Source organism: Phyllostomus discolor, chromosome 4, assembly GCF_004126475.2.
Source record: "Phyllostomus discolor isolate MPI-MPIP mPhyDis1 chromosome 4, mPhyDis1.pri.v3, whole genome shotgun sequence".
Classification (NCBI taxonomy): domain Eukaryota; kingdom Metazoa; phylum Chordata; class Mammalia; order Chiroptera; family Phyllostomidae; genus Phyllostomus; species Phyllostomus discolor.
The window spans coordinates 186757166-186777371 of NC_040906.2; the positions used below are offsets into that span (position 1 = coordinate 186757166).

General features: G+C 39.2%; 1 protein-coding gene across 1 annotated transcript in view; it reads right to left on the reverse strand.

Annotated features, from left to right (window-relative positions):
• Nucleotides 1–20206, reverse strand: part of AHI1 (Abelson helper integration site 1) — a 176751-nt gene that overhangs the window by 9110 nt on the left and 147435 nt on the right. Inside the window, 1 exon segment of the mRNA XM_028510246.2 lies at nt 8247–8305. Coding sequence (XP_028366047.1) covers nt 8247–8305 — 59 coding nt within the window.

Consider the following 20206-nt stretch of genomic DNA (forward strand, 5'->3'; position numbering starts at 1 on the left):
TTACCTGCTCTAAAGGTAAAGAAGACACATGGACACATGGAAGATTTCTAGAAGATCTAAACTGAGTTTTTGGAGATGCAAATTAAAATGTCTGAGATGAAAAATATTCTGGATGGGATTAAAAGCAGATTGGACATTGCAAGGAAAAGATTAGAAAACTTGGAAGATATAGCAATAAAACTATCCAAGATGAAACATAACGACAGAAAAGAATTGAAAAAATAAACCAAGCATCAGTGAGCTGTAGGACATCTTCATATGGCTTAACATACATGTGACTGGAATCTTCAAAGAAGAGCAGAGAAACAATTGGGTACAGGAAAACAAAAAGGCCGAAGAAAAAGTGGCCCAAAATGTTCCAAATTTGATGAAAACTATAAACCTACAGATCCAAGATCAACTAACCCCTAGTACCAGAACCACAAAGAAAATCACAATGAAGCACATCATAATTTAATTACCCCAAACTAATGGTAAAGAAAAATCTGAAAAAAAACTTTTTCAAAATTTTATTTTTGATTTTAGAGGGCGGGAAGGGAGGAAGAAAGAAGGAAGAAACGTCAATGTGAGAAACATTGACTGGTTGCCTCCTGTAGGCGCCCCGACTGGGACTGAACTTGCAACCCAGGCAGGCATGTGCCCTGACCGGGAATCCACCTGGACTTTCCGCTTGGTGGGAAGACACTCAACCAACTGAGCCACATTGGCCAGGGTGGTGACAAAAAGAAATCTTCCAAGTAGCCAAACTGGGAGAAAACATGTTATGCGCAGTGGAACATATTACTTCTTGGGAAAAAATACAAGTGAGAAGAGAGCAGAACATCATCATTCCAGTACCAGAAAACAAACAAACAAACAAGCAAACAGCAAATCTTTTAACACAGAACTGCATCCCAGATGAAAATTGCATTCAAAAACAAAGCAGAAATGGGCATTTTCAGATATGCAAAAAGGTAAGGTATTCGTTCTTAGCTAGCCAACATTAGTTCTTCAGGCAGAAGGGAAAGGATCAAAGGAAATACGAATCTATGTAAAGGAATGAAACCATTGGAATCGTAACAAAACGGGCAAGTATGTACAACTTTAATATTTTCCATGTCTTCAAAAGATGGCAGTATAAGCAAAAATAATAACCATGCAGTGAGGGGCTTATTATAACATATATAAAAAGAAAATCTACGACTATAGAAGAATGAGGGTCAGGAGAGAAGAAATGGAAGCAGACTATTCTAAAGCTCCTCAAGACAGACGGTGTGATAAGGATTTGTACTATAAGCCCTAAAGAAATCACAAAAACAGCAAAAGAAATATGTATGTATTTCTTTTGGATAGAATATATGTATCACAGGAAAGTATGGGAAAAGTGTCTCACCAGATAATATCAATAAAGGGATAAAAATTACAAAAGGGAGTGGTAACACCAAATCTACATAAAATCTCTGGAAAACTGAAAAGATGGGAATACTTCCTAACTCATTCTGTGTGGCCAGTTTACCCTGATACTGAAATGGGACCACAATATAACAAAACAAAACAAAACTACAGACCCATGTTCTTCATGGAAAAAATGCAAACAAAAATTTAAATAAAATTTTAGCAAATTGAGTAAAATAAAATCAATTTATAAAAAGGAAAAGGGGTTTAGCCTATGAATGAAAAGCTTGGTTTAACATTTATATATCAATGTAATTTACCATATTAAAACATTAAAAAATCATATAATTATCTTAACATGCAGAAAAAGCATTTGACAAACATCCAACATCCATTCCTGATACCAACTCCCAGCAAACTAGAAAATGAAGAAACTACCTGAAAAGGGCATTTATTTAAAAATACACCTTATAGTAATATCATAATTAATGGTAAAAAAAGAAAAGACTGAATGCTTTCCTACTCATTCTCCATAAGACTGGGAAGAAGATAAAAATGTCTCCTCTCATAATTCCTGTTCAACACTGCTCTGGAGGTCCTAGCCAGTGCAGTAAGTCAAAGGAAAAAAAAAAAAAGAGGCATCCAGATTTGAAGGAAGAAATTAAACTGCTTTTTATTTGCATGCCTATATATATAGAAAATATGCTGAAATCCAAAGAGCTAGTAAAACTAACAAAAGAGATCAGAAAGGTGGCATGATACAAAGTCAGTCAATATACAACTATCTGCAATATTTCTATAAGTTGGCAACAAATTATTGTAAATTGAAATTGAAAAACAATACCATTTACACATGAAAAACGCAGGAATAAGTTAGCCAGATATTTGCAAGAGTTATACGCCAAAAACTAAAGAAACAGTGCTGAGAGCAATTAAAGACTGAAATAAATGGAGAAACATGTCATGTTAAAGAGAATACTGAATATTGTTAACATGTCAATTCTCCCCACACTGATCTGAAGATTCAAGGCAATCCCAAACAAAATTCCAACAGGCTTTCTTGTAAAAATGGACAAGTTATTCTAAAGTTCATGTGGACATACGAAGGACCTTAAATAGCTAAACCAACTTTAAAAAAGGACAAAGTTGGAGAGCTAGTACTATCTGATTTCAAGATATACTGCAAAACTACAGGAATCATAAGAGTGTGTTACTGATGCAGAGACAGAACCAGATCAAATCAGACTGGAGACCAGAGAGAGACCTAATCATATACCAACCACTGATTTTCTCTTTTTTAAAATAATTTTATTTTAATTATTGTTCAAGTACAATTTTCTATCTTTTACTCCCAGCCCAGAACACCCACCCAGCCCTCCCCACCTCCCTCCCATTTCAACAACTGATTTTCTTTTTTTTTTAAGATTTTATTTATTTATCTTTTTAGAGAGGGAAGGGAGGGGGAGAGAGAGAAACATCACTGTGCGGTTGCTGGGGGTTCTGGCCTGCAACCCAGGAATGTACCCTGGCTGGGAATCGAACCTGGGACACTTTGGTTCCCAGCCCGCGCTCAATCCACTGAGCTACGCCAGCCAGGGCACAACTGATTTTCAATAAAGGCCATTCGGCTGAGGCAGGACTGTATTTCAACAAATGGTACTAGAACAACTGCAAACAAAACAAAACAAAACTCTCTTGTCCAAACTTCACGCCATATACAAAAAGTGAACACAAAATAGATCATAGACAAATATAAAACCTGGTAACATAAAACTTTCACAGGAAAACACAGGAGGAAACTTTTGTGGCCCTGGGAAAATGTTTCTTAGATACTACACTAAAGCATGATTCATAAAATAAAAAACATGGTAAATAGATTTTTATCAGAAGTTTAAAAAAAAGTCTGCTCTTCAAAAGCCACTAATAAGAAAAAGAGTAAAAAGGCAAAACAGAGACAGAGAAAATATCTGCAAGTCCCGTATCTCATAAAGAACATATTTATGCCATCCACCTGCCAATGGATAGTTCTGACTTCAGAACTGTGCGTATGTGTGGAGGGTGAAGAGGCCAAAAAATAAAGAACTTAAAAAACGTTGCCAGTAACAGGGTATTTTAGGGAAAAAAGGTAAATTACAGCTTTCTCATGAAGACAAGAAGAAACTGAAGGAGTCCAGAACAGGATTATAATGATGAGAAAATACACAGTGGAGGAGTGATAGAAATACTTGGAATTAACTTCTTACTACATTATATTAAGAAGAGATTTCACTCACTCATTGAGTTCACATTTGAGTACAATATTTATAAAGGACTTTAATATGACTGACCATGTAAATTAACTTCTTTCTGACTCAAGTTGTTAATAATAAAGCACTCTCTGTTTTAAAAACCCTCCAATAAACTCAAGATAAAATATGTTAGTAACTAACTAGGGAACACTGATACTATTGTATTATATGGATTGTAACATATTTATGGAAGTTTCCTTGGAAACTCTGACTTGGGCAGCAGATAGTAACAACATAGAGGCATGCGGTACGAAAGTGAAAGTCCAAGACTTTCAAGAATATGCCTTTGTTAAAGTAACCTAGAGACGTTTCTTCTTCTTATCTTAAAAATAGTGTAGCTTTACTAAAATATGTATAAATAGTTTGCACAGAAGTGATTGGCACTTCTAAAAAATAAAGGAAGAAGCAAGACAAGAAATTCAAGTAGAAAGTCGCAAAAGGCGGTCCTTTGTGACTCATTTTGGTCAAGCAACTAATAGTTAGATGGTGCAAACAGAATGGCAAGACTGCAAAGAAACCAAAGAAACCAAAAAACCCACCAGCCTCCGTCCATTTACTTGGGTACAATGGACTCACTTAGGTAAATTAAAGAAATAAAGAGGTGAATTTTTTTGTGCATACTGAGCCATAAACAGTATTCCCACCTTCCTACAAGTTTTCAAGTCATGAGAAATGTATCTTAATTCATGCTTGCTTCTAAGAAATTACAAGTTCAGGGAAAGCCCAAAGACTTTAGATGAACTAGAGTACTTAGACATATCTGAACTTCTCATGAAAATTTATTTTCAGATGCTCCTTAAACACTCCATGTTCAAAAGGAGAAACCAAGCTGTTCTGAGAACCTTGAGAAGCTGGGATGTTTTGTGAGGCTCTGCAACTTGAATCTGGAAAGTATGGCAAGGATCTCTCTATACATCTGAAACTGGGTGTCCAATGTAGTCAGAGTGACCAGTCTCTCATTCACTTTCCAGGTAAAAAGTGTTAACAATGTGTTCAAGGATGCCAAGAGCATTGTTCCCATAAGGTATTAAGTGTGGTCACTTCTTGGTTGTTGAAATAGAGTTTGTTCTTATTGTTCTAGTCTGTTTTTCGTATGTGCACTCTCTTGTTGAGTATAATCTCCTCACAGTCAGTGACTGTATTATCAGCTACTACGTAACCTTTCAATTATGCAGACTAGAGCTGAAAACATACCTGGCAGATAAAACAAAAATAAAAAACAGAAGGATCTGGGATGTGTGTTAGCACCTCCTGACAGACAAGAAGGAAGACGTGGAGAGAACGGCCGATGAGGAAGGAGGGGACTGGTGGTCCGGCTCTGGCCTGGCCACTGCTGCCTGCAGCGGCCTGAGACCCGCCGCAGACTCTCAGGTCTCGCTTCCCCTCCCGGTCTGCAACTCTCCCAGGGAAGCGGTGAGAATCAACTGTGACACTGTCAGTGACTGTGCTCTGAAGCGACACCAGGCTATATATAGTTATCTAATTAATAATAGATTTTTCCCTCTCAAAAAAAGATTTTAAAACTATAGCAAAATGGTATCTTAGCAAGGAGCCTGACAACACTGAATACAGCTTAAAATACACACACACACACGGTCAGAGGATCAGGAGATGCGGATCTTGGCCCCAGAGTGGACATAAACAGGCCCCGTGCAACCTGCACAAGGCCTCTCCCATTAGCTTTCTTGACGATCAAACAGAAGCTACGGAAAGAATGCCTAAGCCATCTTCTCAGTCATGATTTGGTGACTCTTTTAAATACCACTTACATATTATGCTGATCTTTTATCTGTAGAATGAAATATTATCTTGTGAAATAACGCATGCTTTCATTTGATAATTCCTGTAAATTAGACTGTAATCTGAGTCAGGATTTTTGAACCGGAAGACATTTCAAAATGTCAAAGTGTATAACAGGGTTAACTTCAACAGATAATTTCCTGAAGAAAATTCAGCAGGGATTATCTGTGTGCACATGTGTGAAAGCGTGCACTCATGTGTTTTGGGGGGTGACAGGCAGGCATGACAGATACCTATGCTATTTGAGGCATGTTCAAGGCATGTGACAGTTTGCTAGTGATGTCTGAATATAAAGTTTGGGCTTAAAATTAGGTACAAAATGATCTTCAGTGATAAAAATTGAGACAATTTATTGGGGAATGTTTTGATGTAATTCTTTTGAAGTAAAAGAGGGACTGTCTATTTAATGTATTAAGTAATATAGCAAGTACCAAATTAAAATACAAAACTTCCCAGAGATCTTTTAAAATAAATACCTCAAAATAAACTGCCCAAATGCATTATGCGTTTGTAGAAAATATACAATGCTAGTGTTCTGGGTATTAGCATTTTTCTTTAATACCAGGAAATAGGCATTTCATAATATTTTTTTACCACATAGTATACATGTTTTCAGTTAATACAATTCAAAGGTAACTCAAACAAGAGTAAATGACAAACTGGGTCCACAAAAAAACTTAGTGTGAGTCTTGGACGATAGCTCAATTGGTTACAGTGTTGTTCTGCTATACCAAGGTTTTGGGGTTGCCCCACCCTGGCGAATACCTGAGGCTCTGCCCCTACTATATAACAGGTGCTCCAAGACAAAAAATTATGGCTCAGATGAAAGAACAGGTCAAAACTCCAAAAACAGAACTAAGTGATGAAGAAATAGCCAACCTATTAGATGCAGAGTTCAAAACACTGGTAGTCAGGATGCTCACAAAAATGGTTGAGTATGGTCACAAAACAGAGGAAAAAGTGTAGGCTGTATAAAGTGAAATAAAGAAAAATATACAGGGAACCAACAGTGAAGGGAAGGAAACAGGGACTCAAGTCAACAATTTGGAACAAAAGGAAGAAATGAACATTCAACCAGAAGAGAATGAAGAAACAATAATTCAAAAAAATGAGGAGAGGCTTAGGAACCCTCAGGACAACTTTAAACATGCCAACATAGAATCATAGGGGTGCCAGTAGGAGAAGAGGAAGAGCAAGAAACTGAAAACTTATATGAAAACATAATGAAGGAGAACTACCTCAATCTGGCAAAGGAAATAGACTTTCAGAAGTCCAGGAAGCCCAGAGAGTCCCAAAGAAGTTGGACCCAAAAATTGTACACCCAGACACATCCTAATTACATTACCCATGATTAAAGATAAAGAGAGAATCTTAAAAGCAGCAAGAGAAAAGGAGACAGTTACCTACAAAGGAGTTCCCATAAGACTACCAACTGATTTCTCAAAAGAAACCTTACAGGCAAGAAGGGGCTGGAAAGAAGTATTCCAAGTCATGAAAGGCAAGGACCTACATCCAAGATCACTCTATCCAGCAAAGCTTTCATTTAGAATGGAAGACCAAATAAAGTGCTTCCCAGGTAAGGTCAAATTAAAGGAGTTCATCATCACCAAGTCCTTATTATAGGAAATGTTAAAAGAGTTGATCAAAAAGATGATCAAAACTATGAAGAATAAAATGACAACAAACTCACAACTATCAACAACTGAAGCTAAAAAAACAAACAAACAACAACCTGAGCAAACAACTAGAACAGGAACAGAATCACAGGAATGGAGATCACATGGAGGGTTATCAGTGGGGAGGGGAAGGGGGAAAATGTACAGGGAATAAGAAGCATAAATAGTAGGTACAAAATAGACAGGGGGAGGGTAAGGATACTACAGGAAATGGGGAAGCCACCGAGCTTATATGTAGAACCCATGGACATGAACTAAGGTGGGGGATGCTGATGGGAGGGGGTGTGCAGGGTGGAGGGGAATAAAGGGGAGAAAAAAATGGTACAACTATAACAGCATAATCAGTAAAATATACTTTAAAAAGAAGCAACCAATGAATGCATAAATAAGTGGAACAACAAATGATGTGTCTCTTCCTTGCTCTCCCTCTCTCAAATACATCAAAAAATATGTTCAAAAAATTTTAGTGTGATACTTTAATTTCTTGTAATTTTTCATACACATCCTCAACATCCAACCATTAAAATATTCTCCTTGCCCTGACCGGCATGGCTGAGTTGGTTAGGCATCGGTCCACAAAATGAAAGGTCACCAGTTCAATTCCCGGTCAGGGCACGTGCCTGGGTTGTGGGTTTGGTTCCAGTTGGGGGAGGTGCGAGAGGCAACCAATCAATGTTTCTCTGTCACATCAATGTTTTTCTCCCCCCTCTCTCCCTCCCTTCCCCTCTGCTTAAAAATAAATGAATACAATTAAAAAAATATTCTAGCCCTGGCTGGCATAGCTCAGTGGATTGAGTGCGGGCTGGGAACCAAAGTGTCCCAGGTTCGATTCCCAGCCAGGGTACATGTCTGGGTTGCAGGTCATAACCCCCAGCAACCGCACATTGATGTTTCTCTCTCTCTCTCTATCTCCCTCCCTTCCCTCTCTAAAAATAAATAAATAAAATCTTTAAAAAAAAATATTCTCCTTCAACCAACTAAACTCTTTTATCAATTATCTGAAACTTAATTCAGAGTATGTTTTGAGAAGGAAAATGAAATATCGTCCTTCATAAAAAAAAAAAACCCAACTATTGCTGCAAATTATTTAGGAAGAAAAGTTGCTCACTGTGTCACAGATTCGCAGCTCCTTTGGAAATCCTGAGACTTGTCCTTGTTGACTGACTGCTGTGAAAGAAGAGGAACAGGAAGTCAAAAATCTGAGGAGACAACACAGGTAACATTCACATGCTGAAACCCCGCAACAGGCCGAGTGAGGAGAGAGCACGCCTGTTCTGAGCATCAACCACGAGTTCTCAGCTTGCTGGATCTCTCCGTAAAGAAAGCCAGCTTCCAGGCATGTGGCAAAAAGCGTCACACGGAATCAGTCTAAATTAACCTGGCAATACTACATGAGATAGTACTTAAGTTCTAAATTTACCTTTCAGCATTGCATCTTGACTTCGTAATCTTTTCAGTATACTTTGTATTTTCATCATGTACTCACTAAACTATAGGTAAAATATTAAATCTGAGAGGTCTTTAAATCTTCTACCAAATTTGTTCCAAGTGCCTGTTTTATTAATGGCACTTCTATGAGAAAAACAAATAAGTACTCTCAGTGGTGTCAAATTATACGCTAAGTGTTAGATGGTTCCTCTAGAATGTGAACATTATTTCTGGATAAAAGTACACTGTGGGGAAATGGTGTTTGATATAGACAGTTTTTTTACATATTAACCAAAGGTTGCCATCAAATAGACCACAAATGTTTTCTACAGATAATTACATGTTATAAAAGGGATCCACTTAAAATTCACATAAAAATATAAATTGTTACTACGTTCAAGTTTTGAATTACACACAAACTGAATCATATACAAATGAGGGAGATATACCACATCTATTTATTTAAGTAAAAAAAAAACCCTCAGAAAACAAAAACCAAAATGAAAGAAAAAGTACAACCTTCTCTTTCCATCTTAACTTGTTTGAGTAACTACTCTTTCCCCAGTCTTATCTCTGCGGAAGCTGGTTTTGATTTTTTAGATTGCCTCCACAATGAGATTCCTGTAGGATCATTCCTCAGCAAGATTCAGCACTGAATATTTTTAAACAAGAATCACTTTTTTTTATCAGAAAGACTTCAAAAGGATGTTATGTTTTTCTGGACCATAATTATGTGACATTATTACTAGCTGTATGGCATTAAATCAAACATATAATAAAATGAGAATTAAAGAACAAGAAGACTTAGTAGTGAAAGGTTTTAATAAGTGACCCAATTTCATAGAAAGCCAAAGAAGCAATGATAAACACCTTGATTTTTTTCTAGCAGTGAAGATGATCTGACTCAGTGAAAGTGTGTTTGTTTGGAAAATTCAAGCTCAAGGAGTAATTCAGACTGCAGAATACTTTACCTGCCTTAAACCAACAGAACAAAAAGCTAAGAAAACCACTGAAACCTAGCTCAAAAAGCATCAATTATAATGGAACTTCTTTAGTTTTTTTCCAGACTTATGAAATAAAAATTCCAAACACAGCCATCAAATTAAAGGTAAGATGCTTTACTCTTTACATGGTCCAAGTATTACTTGTATCTCTTTGCCCATGGCAAGACAAGTATCTTACCATAAATATATTTACATATATGAAACTTTCATTAAATTACTGGATAAAAAACCCACTAACATAATGGCTCTAATTAGAATGTGAAGTACTCCAGAGGTTGAGGAAACATCAAATAGAATTACAGATCACTAAGACAATGTTACTTTTAATTACTTGTGACCTTGACAGATGAGTGTAACATATTACCACGTGCAGGTATTACCAAATCTGCTTCTAATAGTCAGTTCACGGGAAACGGATACTGTGATGTCCTCAGAAGGTTGGTCTTACCTAGGTTAAACATCGTCCCTGCTATCTTTCTTACTATATTATTGCATTACTGTAACTGTGTATCCAAAGGTGCATGATGCATTCAAATCCTATGAATCCCAAAGTAGGGTATCCACATGACAAAGTTTTAACACTTATTTCTAAAAGAACACACATTTCATTAGGCCCAATACTTCACTTCTGAACACCTTTACTCACTCATCCCTTGGTCTCGGCAGCAGCACGCCACATGGGTAGTTACTCATGGAGGCAGAAGGAGGGGGAGGGAGGAGGTGTCTCTGGGAGTTGCTTTGTTTTAATCAAAAAAGCCCCTAAGGCTACAGTATCATCAGCCCACAAGCGCCCCCCACCATCCACAAGGCCAAGGAGCAGGACTGCCCTGCGTTTCCTCCTGTCCACACACACGCCTCTCAGACACTTGTTTTGTGACTCCGCTTCTTCCTCATGGGTAGCCTTGACTGGAGAGGAGGGGATGAAGACAGGAAGCCGAGCAAAGCAAAAGAGATGAATGAAAGGACCAACATCTGTAGACTCCTGCTTCTCGAAACCTTACGACTTCTTAGAGGTGCTTTTACATTTAGATGCAGTGAGACTTAAACAGGAAAGGAATGATTAATGGAAAGATTTTAAGTGCTTCGACTGATTACATGGAGATTAGCCAAGAAGAAACAACTCATAAACAGCTCTGTAAAGGAGAAATGGGCCCTGCAAACAACTCACCCAAATAGTTCTTATATATCTGAAGAATGAATGTAAAATTATGGAAGTGTTCAAACCAGGTTTGTTGTAACTGGCACACCAGCTTTAAAGAAGGCAAATTTAACATAGTATAGCTCCACTTTTACCTGCTGTTTATGTAGTCCCGATATCTATTTTTTCCATATAATTAATATCCATAACTTGTTTATATCCACTTTGTAGGATTTTTTTTTTTGAGAGGGAAAGAAAGGAACAACAATCAGGGACAGTGGTTAAATTGTAGTCTTGGTTCTGTCATTAACTCTCTATGTGGCCTAAGTAAGCCACTGCTCTTGGGAGTATGATTTTGTGTTTGAAAAAGAACGGCAGGGGCTCTCTCCGTTTTGCAGATGAGCAAATGGAGGCCCAGAGTCGCGACAGGGTTACAGAAGTGGCCTGAAGGTTACGCTCCTGTTTTTCAAAACGATTTAATAGTAAAGTAACTTCTCTGTACAAGTTTCATTGAAAACCTCATATACAAACACTTACAGGTAGAATTACTCTAGGTGAAGCACGGTCCCCGGCAGCACACCCCCCCCCCCCCCCCCCGCCCAGCCCCCCAGAGCCCTGGGGAACAGGGCTGTCCCCACAGGAGAGGGCTGACAACTGGCCTACACAAGTTCTTCGGGTTTCCTCTATTGCTAAAATTCTGTTTGCAGGAGCACAATTTTACGATTTTAAATACTCATATGAGTTTGATGTTGATTCTTTGCTTTTAAAATTTATTATTATGTGATTTGTATTTGATGCTAAATCCTCCCATTTTAATGCTTTTCCTTAAAGGACAAAACATTCTTTTGCATTAGGATGCAGTTTCTACAGACATACTAAAAAGGGAAGGCCTTCTCGGTGATCCATCATCGGCAGTGCTGGAGGCTAACGGTGCCAATTAAACAACAGCACATTCTTGCGGAACACCACTCTACCAGCGGGGCGCGCGGCGGTGCTGGCTCCTGGGACTGGAGCTGCACAGGCTCAAGGAGCTAACACTCGAGGGGAGACAGGTGTGGACACAACAGAAAGGAAGAGGGAGAGATGTCATGGTGAAGGTGAAAAGGAAATGCGTGGAGACAAAGAACAGAAGGCTCGAATTGTGTAACTGGAGACTTTTGAGAAGGATTCGGAGGAGGAAACATTTAGTTAGATCTTAAGGGATAAATTGAAATTGTGCTAATTGGGGAGGTACCCACAACCCCACAGTTCAAGAAAGCAGGGTGAGCAGAAGCTTGAGGGACATGTCCGTGGGGCAGCGCACCAGCAGCCTGTGTTGGAGGATGAGGAAGAGCAGGTCGAAGCTTCTTTTCAATCTCTGAGGATGGGACCCAAAACAATTTGCCAGGTTTGGACTACATAGGCAAACATAGAGCCCACTGACATTTCTGAGCTGGTAAGTCACACGACTTGACTTCTGTTTTAGGAAGATATCTCCAGTGGGCGGGCGAGGGGTACATTAAAAGTTGGAGAATAGAAGAATGAAGAATGCTGTAGGTGGGGATGGTGGGGGGGGGGGCGGGGTGGTGGGGGGAGTTGCATTTCATAGCAACACCCTCCCCAAGCTCTTCCCCCTCAGTTCACTCTAAAAATGCTGGCATCCTTACTGATTCCTACCCTTCATCCTTTTCATTCTTTATACTTCTCTGTTCCCACAGATTCAGCCAGCATGCTTATGTTAACGACTTCCAAATCAGTACAACTAATTCAGATCTCCAGTGATTTTCATAATGACCCAGCCATTGTTCGTTTTCACCAAATCTTATAAACACAATAGTTTTTCTAAATACACACTTGGATCTAAAAATTTTCATCCCATACTACCTTGCACGTTTTCAAATTTTTCTGAGTCCCATAGAAGCTTTCAAGATATCTGCAATTGGCTGCTGTACATATATTGCAAAATTCACGTGTCTCAAAATTGAAGTTCTAATATTTTTATACAAAGGGGCATTCAAATTAGAAACCTAGATTTCTCCTTTTCCTTCTTGTGGATTTAGTCACCAAATCCTACTTTCTCAATATGTTTGGCTTGGGTTACTGCAACAGCGTAAGACAGGTTCCGGGCCTCACTTCCTGCAGTATTGCTTTTTCCCAGTCTTTTCAGAGCTTCTAGAACGAGCTTTTGAAATAACCAATCTGATGTCATCTTCCATGCTTTATATCCTTTGTGGCTCCCTACTACCTTGAGGACAAGAATCCTGCTCCTACACATGCCACAAAAGGACCTTCGTGATCCTGTCCACTTGTTCAGGTTCAGCTCTGCTTTCGCTGCGCATCCTAAGCTCCAGCATGATGAAACATTTGTGGTGGCCCACGTGTATCGGCCTTAGTATATGTCTGCGCAGTTTGCCTCCCATGTCCTTTCACCCATAACCCTCAATTTAGAAATTAACTCCTCTGGAAAGCCTTTCCTGACCCTACTCGGGTGAGGGGCTATTTCTATTTGTTCACCTAGCATTTAATGTAGAACTCTATCAGAAACACTTATATTATTATGCTACAAACCCTGCTGAAGTTTGGCTACCTGCCTGCTCTTTTGACAGAGAACTCCTTGACCTTCAAGGTAGGTGATGGATCCATTAACGCACTGGAATTTAGAGGAAAACTCAAGTTTTTAAATATGGATTTTATTTTGGGCATTTTGTACTCAAGGTTCCAGATGATATCTATGTGAAAATTTCTAGTTGGCAGTTAGAAATACTTGGGGAATTCAGAACAGGAGCCAGGGTTAACAGATATAGAATATACCAAAGTAATACTTGCAACTATAAGGGTAGAAGGGGGAAATCCAGAAAAAATATGCTACAGAAAAATAAAAGAAACAAACAGTAGATGCAACATGTATCTTGGTGAAAGCTTGTATTCTAGTGGCAGGCAAAGCCAGAGACAGAAAAACAGGAGAGGTAAGTGCAGTGTCAGAAAAGTTAAGGAAAGAGTAAAAGTAAGACAAAGGTGTTAATGACCCAGAACACGGGGGTACGGAGTATTTCTTCACATAGCCTGTAAACTACTGGATTTGGTCCCTCCCTCCATCCTGTGTTCATTCCTTCACCCTTCTGCCTGTGAGCAGCTGGTTTTTCAGTTTCTCTGATGAGTGTTTCTGGACACATTAGGGCTTTTGCACACGCTATTGCTAATGCTCCCAATGCATCCTCCTGTCTACCTGGCCCACCTTATAAAAACTAACCCATCTATGTCTTTCTACTTGGCCTCATACTTCCTTCACTACCTTTTTGTGGTTTATATGTTTAATTTTGTGACTCATTAACTACAGTTACTTTCAATCATTAGACTGTCAGTTCTGTAAGTAGAGGGACTTTCTGTTTAATTCACCAGTATACCACCTATACAATATTCCACCTTAGTGCCTGGAAAAACAGCAGGCATTCAATAGGTGCATGTTAAATGAATAAAAAATGAAGATGCCAGAGGGATGAGGGGTGAGGATGGGGATCACTGATGGGCTGAGGGCCAGAAGAACGTGGGAGGGGAAACTGTTAGCCATATAAAGGAAGGGCACTTCTTTTTTGAGATCTAAAAGCAGCAAAAAAGCAAGGTGAAAGTACAGAAATACAGAGAAAGTGGGGATGAGAAGTTGAGGCAATTAATGTCGGATTCTTCTCTTTAAGAAAGCATGGAGACTTCTGGTCAAGATGGCAGCACAGGCAGACATGGCTCACCTCTTTGCACAACCACATCAAGACTATAACTAAAATACAGAACGACCATTACTTAGAACCATCAGACATAGAGTTCAATGGAAGTCTGACAACTACAGAATTAAAGAAACCACATGTGTCCAGACTAACAGAAGGCAGACAGATGCAAAGTGGACTGGTCCCTCACCCACATGTAGTGGATAAAAATTTGGGAGGGATATCTCAGGAGTGAGGAGTCCCAACCCCACACTATAACCCCGGCACCCGATTCCAGTGCCAAGAAGATAAGTTCCCACAACTTCTGGCTGCAAAAACCAGTGAGGATTGAGTCAGTGGAAAAAACTGCTGGAGCCCCAAGCAGCAACAGCAACTAAGGCTCAACTACAAGAGGAAGGTGTACTCAGCCCACACAAAGGGCACACCTTGAGTACCCAGCTTGGGGAAGGGAGAGGTTGTGCCACTGAACTCTACAGGACACTTACTACAGTAGGCCACACTACCAAGACACGGAGTCAAAGCAGCTCTACCTAATACAGAGAAACAAATACAGGGAGGCTGCCAAAATGAAGAGACAAAGAAACATGGCCCAAATGAAAGAACAGATCAAATTCCAGAAAAAGAGCTAAATGAAATGGAGATAAGAAATCTACCAGATGCAGAGCTCAAACACCGGTTATAAGGAAGCTCAAGGAACTTAGTGAGGACCTCAGCAACGTTAAAAAAACCCAGTCAGAAATAAAGTATACACTAATTGAAATAAAGAACAATTTACAGAGAAACAACAGTAGAGTGGATGAAGCAAAGAATCATATCAATGATTTGGAACATAAAGAAGTGAAAAACAATCAATCAGAACAAGAAGAATAAGAAAGAATCCAAAAAGTCAATATCCAGAAATCTATTAGGAAAGAAAACTGGAGAGATGGAAGGAGACCTGGGTGTACTGGACTGGAGATTCCAGAATGATATCTATGCGAACATTTCTAGTTGCAGTTAGAAATACTTGGGGAATTCGGACCAGGAGGTTTATGAAGTCCACGGTCGCCCTTTGCACACTGCTAAATAAATGTCCGCCTGCGTGTCTCCGACAGGGGTCGGGTCTGACTTGGGAGAGTAGCAAGCATCTCAGAACAGTTGCTCCCATTTGTTTACCCAATCCTTTATCCAGCAAACATTTATTCATACCTGCTTTGAAATAGATGCTTGGAATTCAGTTTTGAATAAGATGGTCCCTGTCTTCAAGGAACTTTTATGCCTTATATTTCTATCCAAAGAGGAAGGAAGGAAAAGGAGAAAAAGGCATATGCACGCGCCGTGCTGGGAGAAGCAGTCGGTGACACTTTTCCTTTTGACCTAATTTCCTTTACCTAACCTTTCCCTTCTTCAATCTTTATTATAAAGACCCACAGGTTTATGAAACAATTGTGTTTTTATGTTTATTAACGTTTCAAAAGATAGCAGATCCTCATTATTTGTAGATTTCCTATTTGCAAATTTGCCTACTTACTAAAACTTATTTGTAACCCCCAAATCAACCCTTACAGAGCTTTCGGTCATTTAAATACACGCACAGGCACAGGGCAGTGAAAACCCGAGCTGCGCGATCACGCCTTGGCTCAGCTGACGTCGGAGCAAAAGCTTACAATGCTCCGACAGTGCTGCGGCCTGTTTCTAACGCTCTCCCTGTGTTGCTTAAGCTCTCATGTTGTGAGTGAGTGTTCCTTTCGTGGTTTATGTTGTGCCCTGCTTTTCGCATTTTTGTGCTTTTTGTTGGTAATCTGCTGTTTAAAATGGTCCCTGAGCACAGAGGTGAAGTGCTGTCTAGTGGGACTAAGTGCACAGAGGCTGACGCACCGTGGAGAGAAAACACGTGAGCCAGGTAAGCTTTGCTGAGGCACAAGTTACAGTGCTGTTGAGTATGAGTTTGACTTTAATGAATCTACAATCTACATATGTTAAATAAACTGTCTGTATACAGAATATATGTAAAACAAGGCTATGTATGGAATGACTGATAAAAATGTGACCATGGGCTCACAGGGACTGAATCCTGTATTTCCCCTGGAGGCGTTGATTTAGCATTTGCTAATTTAGTGTTCACAACAAATTTATAGAACATATCTGCTCTGATTAATGAGAATTGACTGTATATTTCTCAGCATGGCTTCCATGCATCTACCAGATAACAATTTTGCTGTTCTTAGTTACCACCTTCTTTAATGCTATTCCTGACATATCTCAGAAGTTTTGGGGAGTTCTGTCTCAATCAAATCATAATTGTTCACTGAGACTATCTTGTGGTAAAGTACTAAGGTGGGGACTTTCGAGGGAATATGACTATTGTACAGCTGATTCCCACTGGTTTCACACAGCTACGTGTGACAGCTTATAGACTGCTCTATACTCAGGTCAACTGGAAGTTTATATTCAGAGATCAAGGGGCCTGCAGTAGGTACTATTCCACTGAGAGGTTGGAAGAACATTCTTGAACAAAATTCCGTAACTCTTGTGTCTATAAAGGAGGCTTTCAGAAACATAATGGAGTATCTGCTGAAGATTAGCACATTTAGGGTAGGGTCTGGGCAATTTTTTTAAATTGAGGTAACATTTTTAACTTATTATATAAGTTTCAGGTGGACAACATTACAATTTGACATCTGTATATACTGCATTGTGCTCACCACCAAAAGTTTCCATCTGTTGCCGTACAATTGACCCCCTTTAACTGCTTTGCCTTCCCTCCACCTCCCCTTCCTCTCCTAACTACGACTCCGTTGTCTGCACCTGTGAATATTTTGGTTTGTTTGTTCATTTGTCTTTATTAATGTTCTATATATAAGTGAAATGATACAGACATTTGTCTTTTTCCCTTCTGACTTATTTCACTTAGCATAATACCCTCGAGGTCCTTCCATGTAGTTGCAAATAGCAGGACTTTGCCTTTTTAATGGCTGAGTAGTATTCCACCACACACGGCACATTTTAGTCCATTATCTGTCCATGGACATGGAGGTTGTTTCCATTTCATGGCTATTGTAAATAACGCAGTAATGAACACAGATGTTTGGGCATGGGTATTTTTACATAATGATCTAAAGATGTTTGAGGCATAGTTGAGAAAGATTAGTCTGGTGATGTGTAAGGGTAAGAATGCTCGGATCCAATTCTTGACTTGCCTGAAGCCGACTGAGTAGCCTATAAGCGTGGATTGTTGTTATCCCTCCCATCTCCTCCCTTTCTTCCCCCCTTTCTGGTTTGAATCTCAATTCTTCCCTGCCCTTCCCATGAAGGATTTCAATTTCCCTCCCAAGAAACCACGGTAAGCAGACACAGACATCGAGGGCAAACGTAGGTACACATAATTTGGCACTGAGGTAAGGCGTTAAAGGCAGTATGCTACAAGATTATGGGACAAAATGAGATCCCTCTGACCAAGTGGAAATTCTGGACAGCCTGTCTGTAGCCCAATCTAAGAGGTTCCTTATTCTTCATCATTTCTGTCTGTGTACATATGTATGTATGTATACGTGTACAAATAGTCACTATATATTATTAGTTTAAAAAACTGCTTCGTCATGTTGCTTTGAAATTTGCTCTTCAGTTGTCTTCTTTAATAGGTTTACACCCATTATGCATATCTAAGCACAAACAATTTTGTTGATATTTATAATGTATACATCAGCAGCTATAACAGACTAAATAATTACACAAGGTATTTGTGGTAATTACAAAAGTTGCAATATAAAACGTATTCCTTCTAGTGCGTTTAAGGACTGGGCAATAAGCAGCCTTCGTGACCTTGCAGGAATGTTTTCCTACATTATCTGGGTGCGACACTACTTTCTAGTGAGTGACTAGAAATGACATGGTAGCGTTTTCTCTCGAAGGAGTTGTCAGCCTTTGGTGGTCTATTGCACGGTCTGCCTGCGTTGTGTAAGATGCACCAATGTGCAAGAGGCTGCTGCTCAAACACACCCACGGTAATGGGGAAGCAGCGATGGGGGTACAAAGAAAGGAAAGACTCATTAAGTACAGAAAAGTTCAGTAAAAGAGTGATAAAAGCAAATCTGTTCCAATATGTAGAAAGAGATCAAGTATATGTATGGTTTATGTGGCTAAAAGAGACATTTATACAAAAAAGGTTCTTCCCTTATTATGTCAGCCAAAGGAGAACCATATTAAAATTAGAGGCCATTATAATAATGTTATTGTGACTGCTAAGCAATAACAAGAATTATTAGCATACAGTTAATTTTCGGTGGTTAATGGAAAGAGTAGCATACAGTGAATTTATCAAGCAAAGGAAATAAGTGGTAGTCAAGAGCTATCTAAACTAAATTAGGAGATAATTGAATATAAATTCATCATGTTGAACCTCGCATAGCTGGCTGGACACATCTTTATGTGAAACTGTTGTTTTTGAGTAGGGTAATCTTGAAGTCCAACTACTACTTATATAGTTGCCAGTAATGAAAAAAATGAAAGCAAAATTTCATTTACAGGATCTTAAAATAAGAAAAATTATAATTTAAGGAAAAACACATATCCACACACACACACAGTATTATACACAACTCTTCTATTAAAAGAGAACAGTTCTCAGTGGGGGGGTCTGTGTGATCGGGACCTCCAGGGAAGGTCTGACAATGTCTGGACGACACTTTTTTTTTTAAATGACATTTAGGGTTGTATGGAAACTGGGGACAGGCATTTATTTAACCCAGCCTATAGAGAAACAGGAATTTTTTAAAAAGATTTTATTTATTTATTTTTAGAGAGGGAAGGGAGGGAGAAAGAGAGAGAGAGAGAAACATTAATGTGCGGTTGCTGGGGGCCGTGGCCTGCAACCCAGGCATGTGCCCTGACTGGGGATCGAACCTACGACACTTTGGTTCCCAGCCTGCGCTCAATCCACTGAGCTACGCCAGCCAGGGCTTGGATGACACTTTTGATCATTAGAACTTGAGGGGGTTGGTGCTTCTGGCATCTAGTGGACAGAGGCCAGAGATGCCCCTATACACCCTACAATGCACAACATATTCCCCCCAAACAAAGAATTTTTCTCTATCCCCAAATGCCAATAGTGTCAAGGCTGAGAAACACTGGAGTACTGGGCAGAACAAGAAGATAGCAGAGTCAGGGTGTCAGAGGACTCAAAAAGGTCATACTGATTGTCAAGTCAGAAGACAGCGTGACTGATAAGCATCAATTCTGCCACTATCTAAAGGACAAGTTACAACTAGGAATGATTGGCTGCTAGTTCTCTCAATAACATCTTTCACATTTGAGATCTATAATAGATTGTGAGAGGGATGTTACTCATTTTTAGGTTGACCATTAAAAATATAATCATGAAGAGCAAACACTGCCTATCAAACAGCCCTGAAGGTCACTGTCAGAGAGCAGTACTGGGCCAAGCAGAACACTGGTCTGACACAGCACAACATTACTTACTTTACAATTTTTGTGTACTCATTATTCAAAGAATAAAAATCCCTACTTGACTTCTCAGAAGGAATGTCCTATAATACTTATCAATGCTTTACTGGACACAATGATGAAATCTTGATTGAAAATTTACATTATTCTCCAAACTGAGTTTTCATGGAAGATCTGAATAAGAAAATGAGATAGAGGCAGGGCTCAGAGACTCACATCAGCTGAATAATCAGCGGGCTGCTAAAATAAAACACAATTTCATGCTTATTTGGTTTAGTATAAATTTTAAGTAACTTGAGTTAGGAAGATGTGAAGGAATGACACATTGGACCCCCTGGCTTTGGGGTGGAGACCACAG